This window comes from Mustelus asterias, chromosome 9, assembly GCF_964213995.1.
Source record: "Mustelus asterias chromosome 9, sMusAst1.hap1.1, whole genome shotgun sequence".
Lineage (NCBI taxonomy): Eukaryota > Metazoa > Chordata > Chondrichthyes > Carcharhiniformes > Triakidae > Mustelus > Mustelus asterias.
The window spans coordinates 39,209,161-39,227,188 of record NC_135809.1 but is presented as its reverse complement, the minus strand read 5'-3'; the positions used below and the strand labels follow the sequence as shown (position 1 = coordinate 39,227,188).

At 41.8% G+C, this 18,028-nt stretch overlaps 1 protein-coding gene across 5 annotated transcripts in view; it reads left to right on the top strand.

The window, feature by feature from the left end:
• LOC144498630 (uncharacterized) overlaps positions 1–16,561 on the top strand; it is a 79,716-nt gene extending 63,155 nt beyond the window's left edge. For all 5 annotated transcript variants that reach the window (XM_078220028.1, XM_078220027.1, XM_078220031.1 and 2 more), the window contains one exon: positions 15,117–16,561. In XM_078220028.1, the coding sequence (XP_078076154.1) occupies positions 15,117–15,321 (205 nt within the window). In that variant the 3' untranslated portion in view covers positions 15,322–16,561. The remainder of the gene's footprint in view (positions 1–15,116) is intronic.
• The last annotated feature ends 1,467 nt before the right edge of the window (positions 16,562–18,028 follow it).

The following is an 18,028-nucleotide window of genomic DNA, read 5'->3' as shown; positions in this document are numbered from 1 at the left end:
ATTGAACTGTGATGTTGAGCAGACTTCCATGAAGAGAGAAGTGTGAGAAAGAGTTAAACTAAGTTGTCTTGGCTTGTAGGATAACCAGTTGAAAAGAACTTGAGTGAAAATAACTAGAGTCTCACTGCACAGATTCAAATTGACAAGTAACTGGAAGAATATATACAAAAGCTCTGCTTCAGTGTTCAAGGACAGGATGATTCTGCAGATGTTTGTCATGGTGTCGCTGTTTGCTTCATCAATGGGATTTCTGGGATATTTGAAGGCAAAAATTGTAGAGTTATGGGCAAAGGCAGAGGAGTGAGACTAATTGATAACTCTTTCAAAAAGCCTGCACAAATATGATGGGCTGAAAGGCCTCTTTCTGTGTTGTAATGTTATATGAATCTCTTCTCTCTTAATTTTAAAGTCAATCAAAATCTTATTTTTGTCTGGTAAAACTATTTTCCACAAAGTGCAAACCAAATTTAACTGGACAATCATGTCTACAAAAATTCAATGTGTCTTAGGAATGCATGACAATCATTGTCAGCTACACGTACAATCAGTAAATGATCCAGCGTTATCAAACTACTACTGATTCACTTCAACCATATCTAATTTCAGTGGATAAAACCCTTTTGCTTCAATGATGTGGCTCATGTAACAGTTCCCAGGTTGATGGCTCAAGTGTTTTTCAGGTATCCATCTTTTGACTGCTCAGCGCATGAAGTGCAGTGCACAGGTGTTCCCTTTCCTGGCGGTGCCTGTGTTAAGGCAGTACAGCATTTCCTGAAAGATTATGATTGGGAAAAGGCTACATGAGGAAAAATATCTTTATGCAGCGAGTGATTTGGATTTGGAATGCATTGGAATTGGCTGATGGAAGCTCATTCAGTCGCAGCTTTCGAAAGGAAATTTGATAATTACTTGAAGCAAAGGAAACACCAGAAAGAGGAACTAACTAGATTGCTCTTCTGTAGAGCTAGCACAAATCCGCTGGGCCAAATAGCCTCTTGTGCAGTACTGTTGTATGATTCTATGAGAGGTGTGATATAAATACACAATGATATTAGTATTTCAGTTGAGTTACTGAATGAATGTTTAGATGGAATACAAAGATTTTTAAATGACTGCTAATGTTTGTTTTTGTTTTATTGATTTCTAATTGAGGATTCAACCTAAAAGTTTAATTTGAGGTAAAAACACCGTAGCATTTATCAGGAGTTATCTGCAGGTCTCTCAGTGACTGGGGTGAGTAATCATTGCATTACTCCAGAGAGATTCCTCCTCTCTATATAATGGCAGTCACAGTGATTCCCATAATTGGCTTCACTCTCCCAGATCTATTTCATAAGTATCTCACAATCTTCAGAGACACATTATTATCTTCCTTGGCTTCTATAAAGCAATGAAGTTTGTGGACAAGATGCTGTGCTCCTGTCAACTGTGTGATTGGATTGCATTCTCCAGCAAAATAACCCAATATATCCTAAGTGAGCTTGAGACCCCATAAATCTCCATCATAAAAACTGCCTACTACCACCGCTATTGCCTCAGCCACTTGCTGCTGATGCCCTCATCCATGTTTTTCACACCTCCTGCCTGAACTATCTCAGCGCTCTCCTGACTGACCTCAGGGATGGAAGGAAGCCCCAGTTTAAAACAGCAGCAAAATTCGTGCAACTCCTGCCACAGCGGGAGCACTTAATGGGGATGGTTTTATACTTCTAAACATGCAGCAGCTGATATAAAGAAGTGTGTTCTCTCTCCATCTAGCTCTCCTGACTGGAGTTGAGCATCCCTTGATTATATGTTCAAAATAGCTACATCCTAACTTAGATTGTCAATGTTCGGTGGACCAGAACAGGAATGGGTGATAATCCAACAGAATGAAACAAATTAAGGGGGTTGTAACTTCATCTGATCCCGATTAACATTGATTAGGTTCCTGCCATTTCCAAATGTAAGCTCGGATCTTTCTAGGCAAAGGTCAGAGAGGGAGCCATACAAAAAGCAGTAACTTTGCATTTAAACTGATCATGTTATTTTGCCCTCACAAGCAGGGCAAAAGGGAATTGAAAATCACTGCACATCTAGGGGATTTTCACAGTAACCTCATTGCTGTGTTAGTGTAAACCTACTTGTGACTCTAATAAATAAACTTAAACATCTGATGCTTATATCGGGGAGTACTTGATGGGGCAACGAAAGTATTGCTTTATCAAGTCTCTAACTCAAACTGTAGATTAAGTATTTGCTGGGTATATAAAAAAGGAAAAGTGTTCCATTCATAAACACCCCATTTCCTTACAAGTTCATAATTTGAGGGAGTAAAGTTTCCGTAGCTGTAATCGGAGACAGCCTAACCAGAGCATTCAGCAGCAATCCTACTCTTGCCACTAGACCTCAGGGAGCTCTGAACAGGGTTTGTGCGGCTTCCTGGTTTCCCTTAGTGTAACTTGACCAAGAATGACCAGGCATCATTGTGGGGGCACATATTCAGCTGCCTGCCGGGGGAGATGTGTTCCTTTATTCCCCACAGACCTTCTGGCTCCACAGGCTCAAAACCTGGCAGCAGTTCAGAGTGAATTTACCCTGGATTAATGGAAGCTGTACTGTTAAGCTTACTGACAAAAATAGCGTCATCAGGACCTATCTAAACTGGTTGAATTGTAGATAATTGCGTAAAATAAAACAAACATTCTAGAAAATTAATTAGCCAGCCCAGCCAAATTCCCTCGTGTATAAACAGCCTCTGGTCATGTGCAGTTGACCAAAGTGCATTAAAACAAATCTTGCCAGAAGGTGTTCCATATTTTAAATAAAGAAGTATTAAGAATTTATTTTCATTGGTAACTCAATTCTTGATGAACAAAGAGTTTTATGATCAGTTCATATTAAATGGAATTAAATATTTGAAAATGAATTGGAGTTACCCCTTATTTGGATGTAAGCCTTAACGGCAGTGTTAGGCTCCAGTGATATAATGTAACAAGTTTGTTTTTCCTGTACAAATTCTATTCTTCTTTCCTATGATCCCTGTACCTTTCCTTATTCTCTACCTTACTGTCACATTTGTCTTCCTCAATTTCCTCTCGCACCATTTTTGGTTCCTCCTTACTCCTAAGAGTCATTGTTTTTTACTGTTTGTCATCATGGTAATAGCAACAGATCTTGCTGTGCTTAAGCCTGCACTTTGTGCTAATCGCTCCCAGCACGCGAGTACATTCATTGGATGTCAATATGTCTGCGGTTTCAAACATGTGAAACTCAGCAACTTGAAGCATACATTTGTTTAATCCTGAGGCAATGATCTTAGATCAGTGATCCCCGCAACTCGAATCTAGATTTTTTAACAAACCCCTGCATTGATGATCAGCTGCAGTTGTCACATTTTTAAGTAAATTAGTTTTGGAAAATGAGGTAAAGAAAGGTTATGGTATGTTTCTTCTCCGACTCTCAGCCCTGCAAAATCCAACCTGAGAGTTAGAAAGAATGAACGGAGACAACGGCTTCTGTTCCCTGGAACAACTTCCCCTGTTTCAGGAAAATAAATGAAGTGGGCTTCCTGTTCAGTGAGTGGGTGGGGCGGGGGGATGTTAGTTGGATACACTGCTTCCTCTTTGAAGTTCTCTCAACTCCTGCAAGTGCAAAGAGTTCTCAACATCTTTGTTCTTTGAAACCATCTGTTCAAATTCCCCTGCTGCTTCTCCTTATCCATGAAGCTGGGAACTTCCAGCTAATTTCCCTCCAGCCACAATCCTAAATTCTAATTTCTCTCTAGTTTCTATCCCATCTCCTTCCATGCCTTCTTTAAGTTTACCATCTCACAAAGGTTGTCTGCTTTCACCTTAACATTCCCTATATCTGCTCTGACCTCGGTCTCTATGCCACTGAAACCTTCATTTGTGCACTGTTAGCTCCAGACGCAACTATTCCAATGGTCCCCTGGCCAGCCTATCATCCTGCACCCTCCATACATTCCATATCTCTGTCAAAATAACTGGGCGGACAAACTGGTCCTTTAATTACAACCCCGAGTTGCTGGATTATGACTTAGCGTGATAAGTGTAAAGCCAATAGAGTACATGTGCCAAGGTGACTGATATTCAACTGAATATCAACCTCTGGAAAGCACATTGCTCCTTAAATTTCCAGCGTATGTGCTCCCTTTTTTCGCACGAAAGTTACAGCTGTAATAAGCATATAAAGGGAAATAACAGTGGGCCACAGTTCAGACTTGAGATCTATCTTGGTCAATTTTGTAACCCGAAAAATTTCCTGATCTTGTCTATCATGGAAATGCGACTAGAATTGTTTCTGATTGAATCCTCTGGGGAAAGGATGTTGAGACCTCAATAGGGAGATCCAGTAACTATTCCAATCAAGGATTTGTTCACTGTTGCAGAAGAGAACTGTAAGATAGTAGGAAAAGAAAAGTCTTTGGAAAAGGGTCAATAGAAGGAAAGAAAGAAAATGAGAGAGAAATATTATGTTGCAATAAAATGAAATGAAACAACTGACCCAACAAGAGAATATTGTTTTGATAAAAAGAACTGGTGAAGGTGGCTGCTACATTGGCAATGCCGTTGGCATGTAATTTTATAATACAGAACACACAAACTATTTGAGCTGAAGAAGCAGCAATGAAGTGGAGCATAGTACTGTTTAATGTTTGTAATTCTTATAACTTAATACCAGGGTTGTGTGGTTTTCCAATTTCACAGGAACATAAATTGAATCATGTGCTATGAGTGGTACTACATTGGATGGGAAATATAACAGGTTATTGGAAGACATTAATCTAATAAAGCAAAATTTGGTGTTTGTATAATATTCCCTAAAATGTGAGGTTAAACTGTATTAAGTCGATCAGCATTGCCAATATTTCTGAAGAAGCACTGAATCAATATTAGGATCCCCGTAGAGACTGATCATTTAAAAATTAAATTAAATCTTCCAGTTAATAGCTGGAAAAAATGACATGGCGGGAATTTGCTTTTTAAGACTTTTACTGTAACAAAAGACTAAAAACACTATTGAGTAAATACTATATTTGTAAACAATTTCTACTTAAACCACAAAACAGATCATTCCCCTGTGTTAGCACAGCTGAAAACACATTTCACAGATACTTTACACTGTCCTTTAAGTAGTTCAAGGTGATTCATAGCTTCTGAGGGTTTATTTCTGTTATTTTCCTTTCTTAGCCTGGGATTTTTAATCTTAGAACTGTCTTTCAAAGTGAGGTTTCTTTCCACTATCAACCCCCCCCCCCCCCCCCGTCTCTATTTCCAGGAGATTAGTTCCTCCTCTAATGCAAACCAGGTGGATATTCCAGCCTTGTTTTAACTTCTCATGAATTTGGTCATTTAAACCTGAGCATGAGATCCCAGCCAAATTCTTGCTATGTGCTGAATTAGCTTCTTGCTGCCCATAGCTGCACGCTTTCTCCCAGATCCTGGCAGAGTAACCATATCTGTGAGTTTTCAGGAATATCTCAGACCCTTCTCCCCTCAAAACCCATTTCAATGATAACATGAATCACATGGGACTTGTTTCCAGGTTGAATTGCTCTCCTCGAGACCTCAACTTTCTTACCTGGAAAATAAATAAACAGTTTAAAGCATAACTGTTTACAATCTAATTTTCTCAACACTTCTGGGACTTGAAATTCACAGTAATCCATTTTCAGCATGCAGGCTTCTGCCATTGCCTCCAGGCAACATCTTGTTTCTTGTCTCCAGTAAAGCAATCTGAGCCTCTTTTCAGCTCTAACAATGAAACCACCCAGGCTTGCTGTCAATGAGTTCAGAACAGGTTACATGACCCCTTCATTTTACTTTAAAGTCACAGCCCCATGAATCCTATAAATTCATAGTTATAACACCCCCAACATCCCCCTTCAAAGAATAGTCGTAATAAATTTTCATAAAAACTACACAAAATAAAGCAATTCATAACAATCTATACACTTCAGCAATTAACTATACTACATACAGTATGAATAACATCCCCCCCATTCTGTTACATTTCCCCCTTAAATAGTCCATTTTGGCAGCGTCACCATGTTTAACCTGTGTCAGCCAAATATATGTTAGAACATTCTCACTACCTACCTTTCCAGGAGATAGTTTCTTGCCATTAATGTCTTTGCAACTAAATTCTGCATCAATATTGATACACCTTGTGACCTCATAAGTCTTTGCAGATGCAACATGGATTGAAGTTGCCTTTTTAAAAGCCCATCGAGTCTGCACCGACTCTCCAAACGTACACCTTACCCTGGCCCACACCTCCGTCCCATAATCCTGTGCACTTACCATGGCTAATCCACCTAACCTACATATCACTAGATACTAAGGGGCAATTTTGCATGACCAATCCACTTAACCTGCACATCATTAGACTGTGGGAGGAAACCGAAGCACCAAGAGGAAATCCACGCAGACATGGGGAGAACGTGCAAACTCCACACAGTCACCCAAAGCTGCAATCGAACCTGGGTCCCTAGCGCTATGAGGCAGCAGTGCTAACCACTGTGCCGAACTTTAAGATTATGAAAAGGTTCAATGAAGTGGACCCAGAGAAGACATTTCCATGTTGTTGGGAGACTAGAACCTGGGGCCGTAAATATCAAATAATAAATACAATAGGAAATTCAGGAGAAATGTCTTTATTTAGAGAGTAGTTAGAATTAGGAACTTATTACTGCAAGGACCAGATGAAGTGGCTAGCATAGATGCATTTAAGGGGAAGCTGGATAAACAATAAGGGACAAGGGAAGAGATTATGAAGCAAGAGATGATCAAGTATAGGAATCCTTTGCAATAAATGTTTAAGCTTCATGTTGCTTTGGCAACCTGATATAGTTTCAAAAACACCAGTGAAAACCACATGCTCCCTCTCTCAGGTGGACATAGCCACTGAAGAGAGACAGGCAATTGGAGCGACTGGAGGGGCGGCACCATGGCACAGTGGTTAGCACTGCTGCCTCACAGCGTCAGGGACCTGGGTTTCAATTCCGGCCTCGGGTGACTGCCTGTGTGAAGTTTTCACATTCTCCCCCTATCTGCCTGGGTTTCCTCCAGGTGCTCCGGTTCCCTCCCACAGTCCAAAGATGTGCGGGTTAGGTAGATTGGCCATTGTAAATTGCCCCTTAGTGTCAGGGGAACTAGCATGGGTAAATGCATGGGGTTATGGGGATAGGGCCTAGGCAGGATTGTGGTCGTTGCAGATTTGATGGGCCAAATGGCCTCCTTCTGCACTGAAGGGATTTTATGAACTCAATTATCGGTTGTGTTGAATAATTTGTTCACATTGCTTAACTTTCTCAATACTTTTATTCTTCCTTGTGTAGCTCTGTCATATATTTGATTGTAAGAAGTTTAACAACACCAGGTTAAAGTCCAACAGGTTTATTTGGTAGCAAAACTGTGTTTACCCCAGTCCAACGCTGGCATCTCCACATCATATATTTGATTGCACAGATTACCTCAGTCTGTTTCTCTATTAATAAAATTCAAAGTTTTTCTATCTATTTGCTAATACAGGTAAAAGAAGCTCTTGTGGCACAGTGGGTAGCATCCCAACCTCTGTACCAGAAGCTCGGGGTTTTTTGTCCAACACCTGGACTTGTTAACCATGGAAGGAGCATTCATAATGCAGTTCAGCAGGCTGATAATCAGCTCAGGAATCCTTTCACCGCTTCCCCACTATTCCCCAAAGGGAAAAAAGTGTGAATGTGAGGATCCGATGTTAAAAACTGATGGAGGTCGATGATGCTAGAAACAGTTGGCTCATACAGTTGTGAGCTGCTCTATACATTAACATGTAAAGTATCCATGAGCAGATAGTCCTATTAGATGGGGTGTTAGATTGACCTCAGCATCATTCGGTGTTCTGAAATGGTCCTTCTATCTCGGATTCTAGTGGGACTTGGTTCTTAGACAGAATGAAAACATATTCTCTTATCTGCTTAACATTAGTTTATTAATGTTACTATTATTTAGTTTATTAATACTACATCTTAACAGGTTATAGAGTAAGCGCGATGCTCCAAGGTATGATTCCAACCTCTCTCTCGAGTCTAACACATGACTGACTGATGTCAGTGACACATCATCATCTACGTCATACATTACCAACCCATCTGTTAACCCTTTCTGCTGCACTTGGGACAGCTTCCCATTGTGATTGCTTTCTTGTGATCCTTGTTGAAATTGCATTTCTATGCTCTGCCCATCAGAAACTTCACTATTGCAGTGCACTCCTGGCTGGCCTCCTACATTCTACTATCAGTAACCATGAGGCAGTCGAAAACTGCTGCCTATATCCTTCATCACACCAAGTCTCCGTCACCCATCACCCCCAGTCAAGCAACAACTTGATATTAAAATTCCCATCCTTCTTCTCAAGTCTCTCATGGTCTTACCATTTCCTATCTCTGTAATCTCCTCCGGCCCCACAATCCTCATACCTGCACTCATTTAATTCCAGCTCCTTGAGCATTCCCGATTTTAAAAGCTTCTTCATTGGTGGCCGTACCTTCGGGTATCTAAGCTCTGGAATTCATTCCCTAACCCACTAATCTCCTCCTGTCGACCTCTTCTCCTTTAAGATGCTCCTTTCAGTCTGTCAACGTTGTGGCCAACTGCCCTAATATCACCATATTTGACTTGGGGAGGGAGAGGGCAGGGGGTGTTTCCCATCCTGCTCACACCATGAATCGTAGTGGGGTTGGGGGGTGGGGGGGGACCATGCCAAGGTCCGTTGCCCTTGGGCGGGATTTTCCGGTTATGGGGCGAACACAGCCGGAGAATCCTGCCCTTGGTGTCAAATTCTGCTTTATACCATTCCTGTGAAGTGCCTTGGGATGTTTTATGTTATAGGTGCTATATGAATGCAAGTTGTTGTTCTCACATCCTGTCCCCTCTTTTTGTTCAAATACACCGTTGGTTCTCACTATCTAACAGGATATGTGAAGAATGGCTATTTGAGTGAAAGAGAGAAGGCCAAAGGCTTTACCTCCAAGTATTACCACCACAACAACAGGAGAATGGTGGAACAAATATTGATAAAATTGGATACACTTTGGTTACTCTTCACAGAGGAAATAGATGGGTTTATTAATGTTAACTCCTGTAAAGATTTCCTTTGCGTCATTGATGGGCTTAGAAAGTGGAAGCAAGTGTTGCCTGCCCTCAGGGAACTGAAATCATCCAATTATTGCCACAATGAATGATGAATTGGTAAACACCTAGATACAAAATATTAAATTAAAAATCCCATCACAATGTCCTTAACTACATGTAATAGTCGATATAATCACTTGTACAAACACTGATGTCATATTTTCCTACATTTCAGCTGTATCCCATGCTCCGTGTGCCGTCTTGCAAAGATCACAGGGCCCCAAAAAGCGGAGACAAGAAGTTACAAAATTGTGGGAAAAAAAATTGAAAAGAAATAAATTTCTTGGCTTTGGTTCTGCAATTTCTATTTTATAATTTTAAAACATTGTAGGAATAGCTGCTTCAATTAAACTCACAGGCAGGCATGAAGTAAGGGTAGTTTCAGGTAGAGACCGAAATAATGTAGAAAAGAGAACCATGTTCTTGAATGAGTGAAAGAGGCCTCTGTGTGTGAGTCTCTTATTCGTTTCTAAGTTAAAAATTGTGTTTAGTATGCATCATCTAGGAGCTGAAAAGATTTCAGAGAAATGTGCAAGCCATAAAATAAATCACAACGATTCAGTCTGTTATTATTAACCATTTTTTTGTAAGAAAGGTCAATGTTACCCCATTTCTGAATTGTTTAAATCTCTGCTGCTGGTGAAGGAACAATGCTAACTCAGATACCAGGTGGAAGTCCTGTTCACGCAGTTGTGTGAAGATGGATTCAGGAGAATGGAAAGCTTGTTCACACCATACTGTAGTCTGCCACAGAGTGCAGGGATAGGTGTTCTTTCACTCCTGTGATTTTCCTACATGTCAACATCTCAAAGTAGCCCCTGAGACTCCTCAGCTTTATCATCAGGAGCAAGCACTGAGTGGATTTCCTCTGGGTGCTCCGGTTTCCTCCCACAGTCCAAAGATGTGCAGGTTAGATGGATTAGCCACGCCAAATGCATAGGGTTGGGGGGATGGGCCTGGGTAAGATGCCCTTTTAGCGAGTAAGTACAGACTCGATAGGCCAAGTGGCCTCCTTCTGCGCTGCAGGGATTCTATGGTTCTATGATGGCCTCTAGTTACACTCTTGCCCGCAAGAGAAAGCATTCTCTTTGCATGCAAGACACCTACTTTAACCAGATTTTCAACTTGCCCTGCCACCTTCAACAACATCAACTTCAACGACAACTTCGGGGCGGCACGGTAGCACAATGGTTAGCACTGCTGCTTCACAGCGCCAGGGGCCCAGGTTCGATTCCCGGCTTGGGTCACTGTCTGTGTGGAGTTTGCACGTTCTCCCCGTGTCTGCATGGGTTTCCTCCGGGTGCTCTGGTTTCCTCCCACATTCTGAAAGACATGCTGGTTAGGTGCATTGACCCGAACAGGCGCCGGACTGTGGCGACTAGGGGAATTTCACAGTAACTTCATTGCAGTGTTAATATAAGCCTTACTTATGACTAATGAATAAATTTTAACTTTAACTTGACAATTTTACCAGTTGGAAGACAAGGAAAGGGAGGAAGAGAGGAGAAAATAAATGGAAAGATCTGTGACAGGATGGAAGACAGGAGAGATTAAATAATAAAAGGAATGATGGTGTAAAACAGTAGGGGGTGGTATTGGAAGCAGTATTTTCAGTTCCTTTTGTTTCATTATAGCAGGATAATCCTTAGGAGCGCCTACTGTTGCAAAAATAGGAGTGGTGAAAGTTTTCAACTTAGTGTTGAGTGTAGAAGGTTGTAAAAGGGCCGAATCAAAAGATGAGGTGTGGTTTATCATACTGCTGTTGAGCTTCGTTGGAACAATGTCAGAGGATGAGAACAGAGAGATCAGAGTGGCAGTGAAGCAGAGAATTAAATTGTCTGATAGGGAATTCAGAGAATGCAGTACTCGTTGCTGCAGGGAGTGGTAGAAGTGAATAGTATAGATGCATTTAAGGGAAAGCTAGGCAAGCACATGAGGAGAAGGGAATAGACGGTTTTATGATAGATTTAGGTGAGGAAAGATATGAGGAGACCTGAGTGGAGCATGAACACTAGGCATGATCTGTGTGGGTCAAATGGCTTATTTATTACAGATTACTCAAGAGTCCATATTGCTGTAGCAACATGTATTTTACATGAATGTTGTAGTCTGGAGCTTTGGATGATGATGTCGAAGCTCCAATATTCTTTCCAGCATATGGATGATTGGGAATCTCTCCCACTCGTCATTGGTATGTGTTGTAAGTATTTGCATGTTGATGATTAATCTGTTTGGCTGTGTTATGAATGAACTTGACCATCAAGTCCTGACATGGGACTCGAACCCCTAACTTCTGGCTCAGAGGATAGAATGCCACCCACTGCGCCACAAGCCTTCCTTCTATATCCTATGCAATCCTATGTAAAAAGACATACAGGATCTTGGGCTTGATAAATAGAGGCAGAGAGTACAAAGCAAGGAAGATGTGATGAACTTTAATGATTTGACCTCAACTGGGATAATTCCGGGCACCACATTTTAGGGAAGACGTGAAGGTTTTCTTGAAGGTGCAGAAGAGATTAATAGAATAGTTCCTGGGACGAGGAACTTCAGTTATGTGGCTAGATTGGAGAAGCAAAGGTTGTTCTCCAAGAAGATTAAGAGGAGATTTGATAAAAATATTCTAAATCTTGAAGGGTCAAGATAGATTAGTTAGAGAGAAACTTCCCATTAATGGAAGGGTTGAGAAGCAGAGGACACAGATTTAAGGTGATTGCCAAAGCAAGCAACTGCAACATGGGGAAAAACTTTTTTTTTATGCAGAGAGAGTTTAGGATCTGGAATGCACTGCCTGAGAATGTGCTGGAGGCAGATTTAATTGTGGCTTTTAAAGAGAATTGGATAAGCAGATGAAGAAAAGAAATTTGAGTGCTACAAGAATAGGACAAAGTAATGGGACTTATTCCTCCAGAGATTAGACATTGACACAACAGGGCGAGTTTTCCCGTCCTACCCGCCACGGGAATTGTAGCGGGTGGGGGGGAGTCAAATGGCCAACTTCTTCACTGTAACCATTCTCTAGTGGTGAGAAAGAGTCAAAACCCATCAGGTTAACTCTGTTTCTCCCTCCACAGATGCTGCAGGACCTAAGTATTTAGTATTAAGTTTTTATTTCACATTTCTACCATCTGCATTATTTTGCTTTTATGTTATATTAGAAGCTCATCACTGGATGCCATCTTGTGGTAAAAACTTGGCTATATTTCCTCTTGTTCCTCACATGTCAGAGATGTAACTATGCTTTCACAGACCTTGAAGATGTGCCCCCTATGACTGCTTTAGTGTGACAAGGATCACTTTGTGATGTGAGGGAAGTATTGCTCAGCCTCAGTGAATAATGACCCTGGTTTTAATCTTAGGGTGGAGGCAGGTGGATGAGTGAACAAGGGCTCGTGATGTTGCTTCTCTCTTCATAGAATCACACAGTGCAGAAGAGGCCCCTGGGCCCATCGAGTCTGCACCAACACGTGAGAGACAGCTGACCCACCTACCTAACCCCATTTACCAGCACTTGGCACATAGCCTTAAATATTATGACATGCCAAGTGCCCATCCCGGTACTTTTTAAAGGATGTGAGACAACCCGCCTCTACCACCCTCTCAGGCAGTGCTTTCCAGACTGTCACCACCCTCTGGGTAATAAAGTTTTTCCTCACATCTCCCCTAAACTTCCTGTCCCTCACCTTGAACTGACGTCCGTGGTAGGGAAGTTGTTGGAGAGGATTCTTAGAGACAGGATGTATGTGCATTTAGAACGGAACAATCTCATTAGTGACAGACAGCATGGTTTTGTAAGAGGGAGGTCGTGCCTTACAAATTTGGTGGAGTTTTTTGAGGAAGTGACAAAAACGGTTGATGAAGGAAGGGCCGTGGATGTCGTCTATGTGGATTTCAGTAAGGCATTTGACAAAGTCCCACATGGCAGATTGGTTAAGAAGGTTAAGGCTCATGGGATACAAGGAGAAGTGGCTAGATGGTTGGAGAACTGGCTTGGCCATAGGAGACAGAGGGTAGTGGTCGAAGGGTCTTTTTCCGGCTGGAGGTCTGTGACCAGTGGTGTTCCGCAGGGCTCTGTACTGGGGCCTCTGCTATTTGTGATATATATAAATGATTTGGAAGAAGGTGTAACTGGTGTAATCAGCAAGTTTGCGGATGACACGAAGATGGCTGGACTTGCGGATAGCGAAGAGCATTGTCGGGCAATACAGCAGGATATAGATAGGCTGGAAAATTGGGCGGAGAGGTGGCAGATGGAGTTTAATCCGGATAAATGCGAAGTGATGCATTTTGGAAGAAATAATGTAGGGAGGAGTTATACAATAAATGGCAGAGTCATCAGGAGTATAGAAACACAGAGGGACCTAGGTGTGCAAGTCCACAAATCCTTGAAGGTGGCAACACAGGTGGAGAAGGTGGTGAAGAAGGCATATGGTATGCTTGCCTTTATAGGACAGGGTATAGAGTATAAAAGCTGGCGTCTGATGATGCAGCTGTATAGAACGCTGGTTAGGCCACATTTGGAGTACTGCGTCCAGTTCTGGTCGCCGCACTACCAGAAGGACGTGGAGGCGTTAGAGAGAGTGCAGAGAAGGTTTACCAGGATGTTGCCTGGTATGGAGGGTCTTAGCTATGAGGAGAGATTGGGTAAACTGGGGTTGTTCTCCCTGGAAAGACGGAGAATGAGGGGAGATCTAATAGAGGTGTACAAGATTATGAAGGGGATAGATAGGGTGAACAGTGGGAAGCTTTTTCCCAGGTCGGAGGTGACGATCACGAGGGGTCACGGGCTCAAGGTGAGAGGGGCGAAGTATAACTCAGATATCAGAGAGATGTTTTTTACACAGAGGGTGGTGGGGGCCTGGAATGCGCTGCCAAGTAGGGTGGTGGAGGCAGGCACGCTGACATCGTTTAAGACTTACCTGGATAGTCACATGAGCAGCCTGGGAATGGAGGGATACAAACGATTGGTCTAGTTGGACCAAGGAGCGGCACAGGCTTGGAGGGCCGAAGGGCCTGTTTCCTGTGCTGTACTGTTCTTTGTTCTTTGTCTCCTCGTGATTGACCCTTCAATTAAGGGAACAGCTGCTCCCTATCCAACCTGTTCACGCCCCTCATAATCTCGTACACCTCGATCTGGTCACCCCTCAGTCTTCTCCGCTGCAATGAAAACAACCCAAGTCTATCCAACCTCTCTTCATATTTGCTTTTCCCACACCAAAGTTGGAGAGAGGGTGCCTTTGTTTTGCTTTTTGCTCTTGATGTGCAGGTAATTTTGTAATAGTTCGACAGGAAATGCATAAAATATCCCACGGGGAAGTGAGACTCGACTTCTGATTTTTTTTCTGTCCCTTCCAGAGAAACCCCTGATCTTCACATACTATCCCATCCTCTCTATAGATGTGTCTCAGGAGAGGAACTTGCAAGATTTTAGTGCCTTCCTGTAGTGATACATCCTCCAGCACACTACAGTACCAGTCTATATTTTCTCCCAAATCTCCATCTCTGCTCATCACACACAGTTTGGCAATCCCTGAACGTTCTTGACAATTTCTGTTCCTTCCATTTGCTCACTGGCTCCTTTTCTCTTTTGAGATATATTTGCATCCGTCACAAGCCTCTCATGTCCCGGGTTAGTCTTTGCCTTTCATTTGAGAGTCACCTGGGTCTGCTTGTAAATAGTTAGCCTTCTACATTCATCCATTTCTAAATCACAAGACTTCGCAAAATTCCTACAAGAAGAGTTAGTTTGTGTTTGAAAAATCCCTCTTGTACATTTCAGCAATGGACAACCATTCCCCAGGTGTGCAAGATGCCCCAGTTGCCTGCACCACACCAAGTGGAATGTCATAGCTCACTGACAATGTGACAACCAAACAGCTAACACAATGCCAGGTCTGTTTTTTGGAATTTCTTTGCTGAGTAATATCTTTTTTTTTACAGCCTGGCTGCTGGAATTATAGCAGGAATTCTGACTGGACAAGAAACTCACACCTGCGTCAGGATGGGGTTGTTGGCTGCCAGCTACTCACTCAGGTCACAAGAAGCCATCTCCGCATTAATCAGCACAGACAGTGTGAACCCACAGAAGGTCATTGACAGAGTATGGCAGCAGCCGACGACATACCATCCCAAGAGCGACCTATAACTCTCCAGATATTTGATCAGATGGCAGTCTTCTCGTTTAGGAATTGATGGAAAATAACTGGATAATAAACTTGCCCAGAATTGGAACCATTGTTTTATATTATAGTTCAATAACTTTGTCACAATGTCCTCAGTCCCTCCATCTTGATCATTGATGTATAAAAGTGTTCTCTGAAGCTGGCTGAAAGGATCCTAGGTTAAAAAATTATGGACAATCATTATTCCAATTCCTAATACGCCACACCATTAAACGGCCCAGAATTTTACATAAATTGCTAACTGTATCAAGAATGGTTCTGTGCCTGGTATGGAGCACTGTTATACCACTCACAAGGTACATCGGGGGCCAATTTCAATGGGCAGTAATCTAGCATCCCTTGTGAAACCCCTTTTGTTCCAATTAATTCAAAACCCAGAGCAATGAAATTGAAGATTTGAAAATGACCCCATTGTTCAGGCACAATTGCAGAATTGTTACTTCATATTTGATCCCTGCTATAACTAAGTTACAGAAACTCTGTCTCTGGCAGCAATATCTGGAAGAGTTTACCTTCCCAACATTGAAATCCTTAGTATGAATAAACACAAAAATATCGCTTCAGGACACAGTGTTACCTATTTTACTCGACCTGATTTAAATCTTTATAGTTATTGAGAAAGGACATCTCCATCATCAACAGATGGAAAATGTTATAGTCCACCAGTGAGATAGGGTTAATAATATTGCTCATCAAACTCACCAAATAATCCAACAATTGAAAAGTGGTATGAGCACCAGCTCTGCTATAGGCGGTGAAATAAAATATTGTGTTGAGCTGAATACGGTGGTAAGCAGAAATTTAAACAAGTTGAGATTAATTTTTAATATAACTTGTTGATAAATGTGATAATCATGTGGAATTTCTGAACTGTTCAGTGTCCCTTTGGTCCAGACAGATATTGGATAGCATGTGTTATACACGAGCATTATATTAAGTTACACTATTATAATACTTTGTCCATATCTATTGAATAGATTTTATTTGTGCAACATTTGATAAGACATCCATTGACTTCTCATCAGTTCAGAGGTTCTCACCATTCAATCCCACCCACTCTGACCAATAACTCCTATCCAAATCCGTCCACTTTTTACAGGTTACAGCACTACGATGTATAGAACTTTATGCTTTTAAATAAATTACAAAACCTTCATGTCTTCCTAAACTTTTATGGGTTAATAAAAATGTTGTTGCTTTCAATCTTTTAAAGAAATGTTTCATTTTATATCTAACACAAAACCGACCAATAGCTATCACCTCGGCCCTCTGAAACTTTGCATTTACCCTGATTTTTCACTCCGGCCTCAAGGGAAAGTGTAGTGCTCACTTAGTCCGCCAGTGTGGGGTCTGAACCATTTTAATAGGATCGCTTCTCAAACTTTTAAACTCCAATACATGTCCAGCCTGTCCAACATTTCCTCATAAAATAACACCGCCCATTCCAGTATCAGTCGAGTGAACCTTCTCTGAAATGCTTTAACTCATTTGTATCCTTTCTTAAATAAAGATACCAAATCTTTGCACAGTATTCCAGATGTGGTCTCACCAATGCCCAGTACAACTGTAACAAAACTTCCCTACTTTTATATCCCATTTCCCCTTGCAATAAACAATAACTTCCATTTGCCTTCTTAATCACTTGCTGTACCTGTATACTAACATTTCCTGATGGATGTACCAGGACAGCTAGATCCCTCTGTAACTCAAGAGTTCTGCAATTTCTCTCAGTTTAAATAACATATATTTTTTCTCTTCTTCCTTAAAAGTGGACAAGTTCACATTTTCCCACATTATACTCCATGTGCCAAATGTTTGTCCACTCACTTACACCTATGTCCTTTTTGCAAGCTGCTTATGTCCTCTTCATAACTTACTTTCTTGCCTATCTTTGTGTCCTCAGCAAATGTAGCAACCGCACATTAAGTCCATTCAGCTAAGTAATTGATATAAATAGTTGACGCCCGAGCACTGATCGCTGTGGCACTCCACTCAACACATCTTATCAACCTGAAAAAGACCCACTTATTCCTATTCTCTGTTTCCTGTTAGCTGTAAGGGCGGCACGGTGGCACAGTGATTAGCATTGCTGTCTCGCATCCCCAGGGACCCAGGTTCAATTCCGGCCTCAAGTGACTGTCTGTGTGGAGTTTGCACGTTCTCCCCATGTCTGTGTGGGTTTTCTCCAGGTGCTCCGGTTTCCTCCCACATTCCAAAGATGTGCAGGTTAAGTTGATTGGCCATGGTAAATTGTCCCATAGTGTCCCAAGATGTAAAGGCTAGGGGAATTAGTGGGGTTAGGGGATAGGGCCTGGGTTGGAAGTTGGTGCAAACTTAATGTGCTGAATGGCCTCTTTCTCCATTGTAGTGATTCTATGATTCTAACCAATCTTCTATCCATTGCTAGCGATCTCTGTGTTATCTCCTACTCTAATTTTGCATAGTAACCTTTGATGTGGCACTTCTGGAAATTTAAGTACATCACATCCACAGGTTCCCCTTTATCTAAATGTATTTATTTATTCATGGGATGTGGGTGTTGCTGGCTGGGCCAGCATTTATTGCCTATCCCCGAGGACATTTAAGAGTCGATCACATTGCTGTGGGTCTGAAGTGACATGTAGGCCAGACCAGGTAAGGACAGCAGATTTCCTTCCCTAAAGGACATTA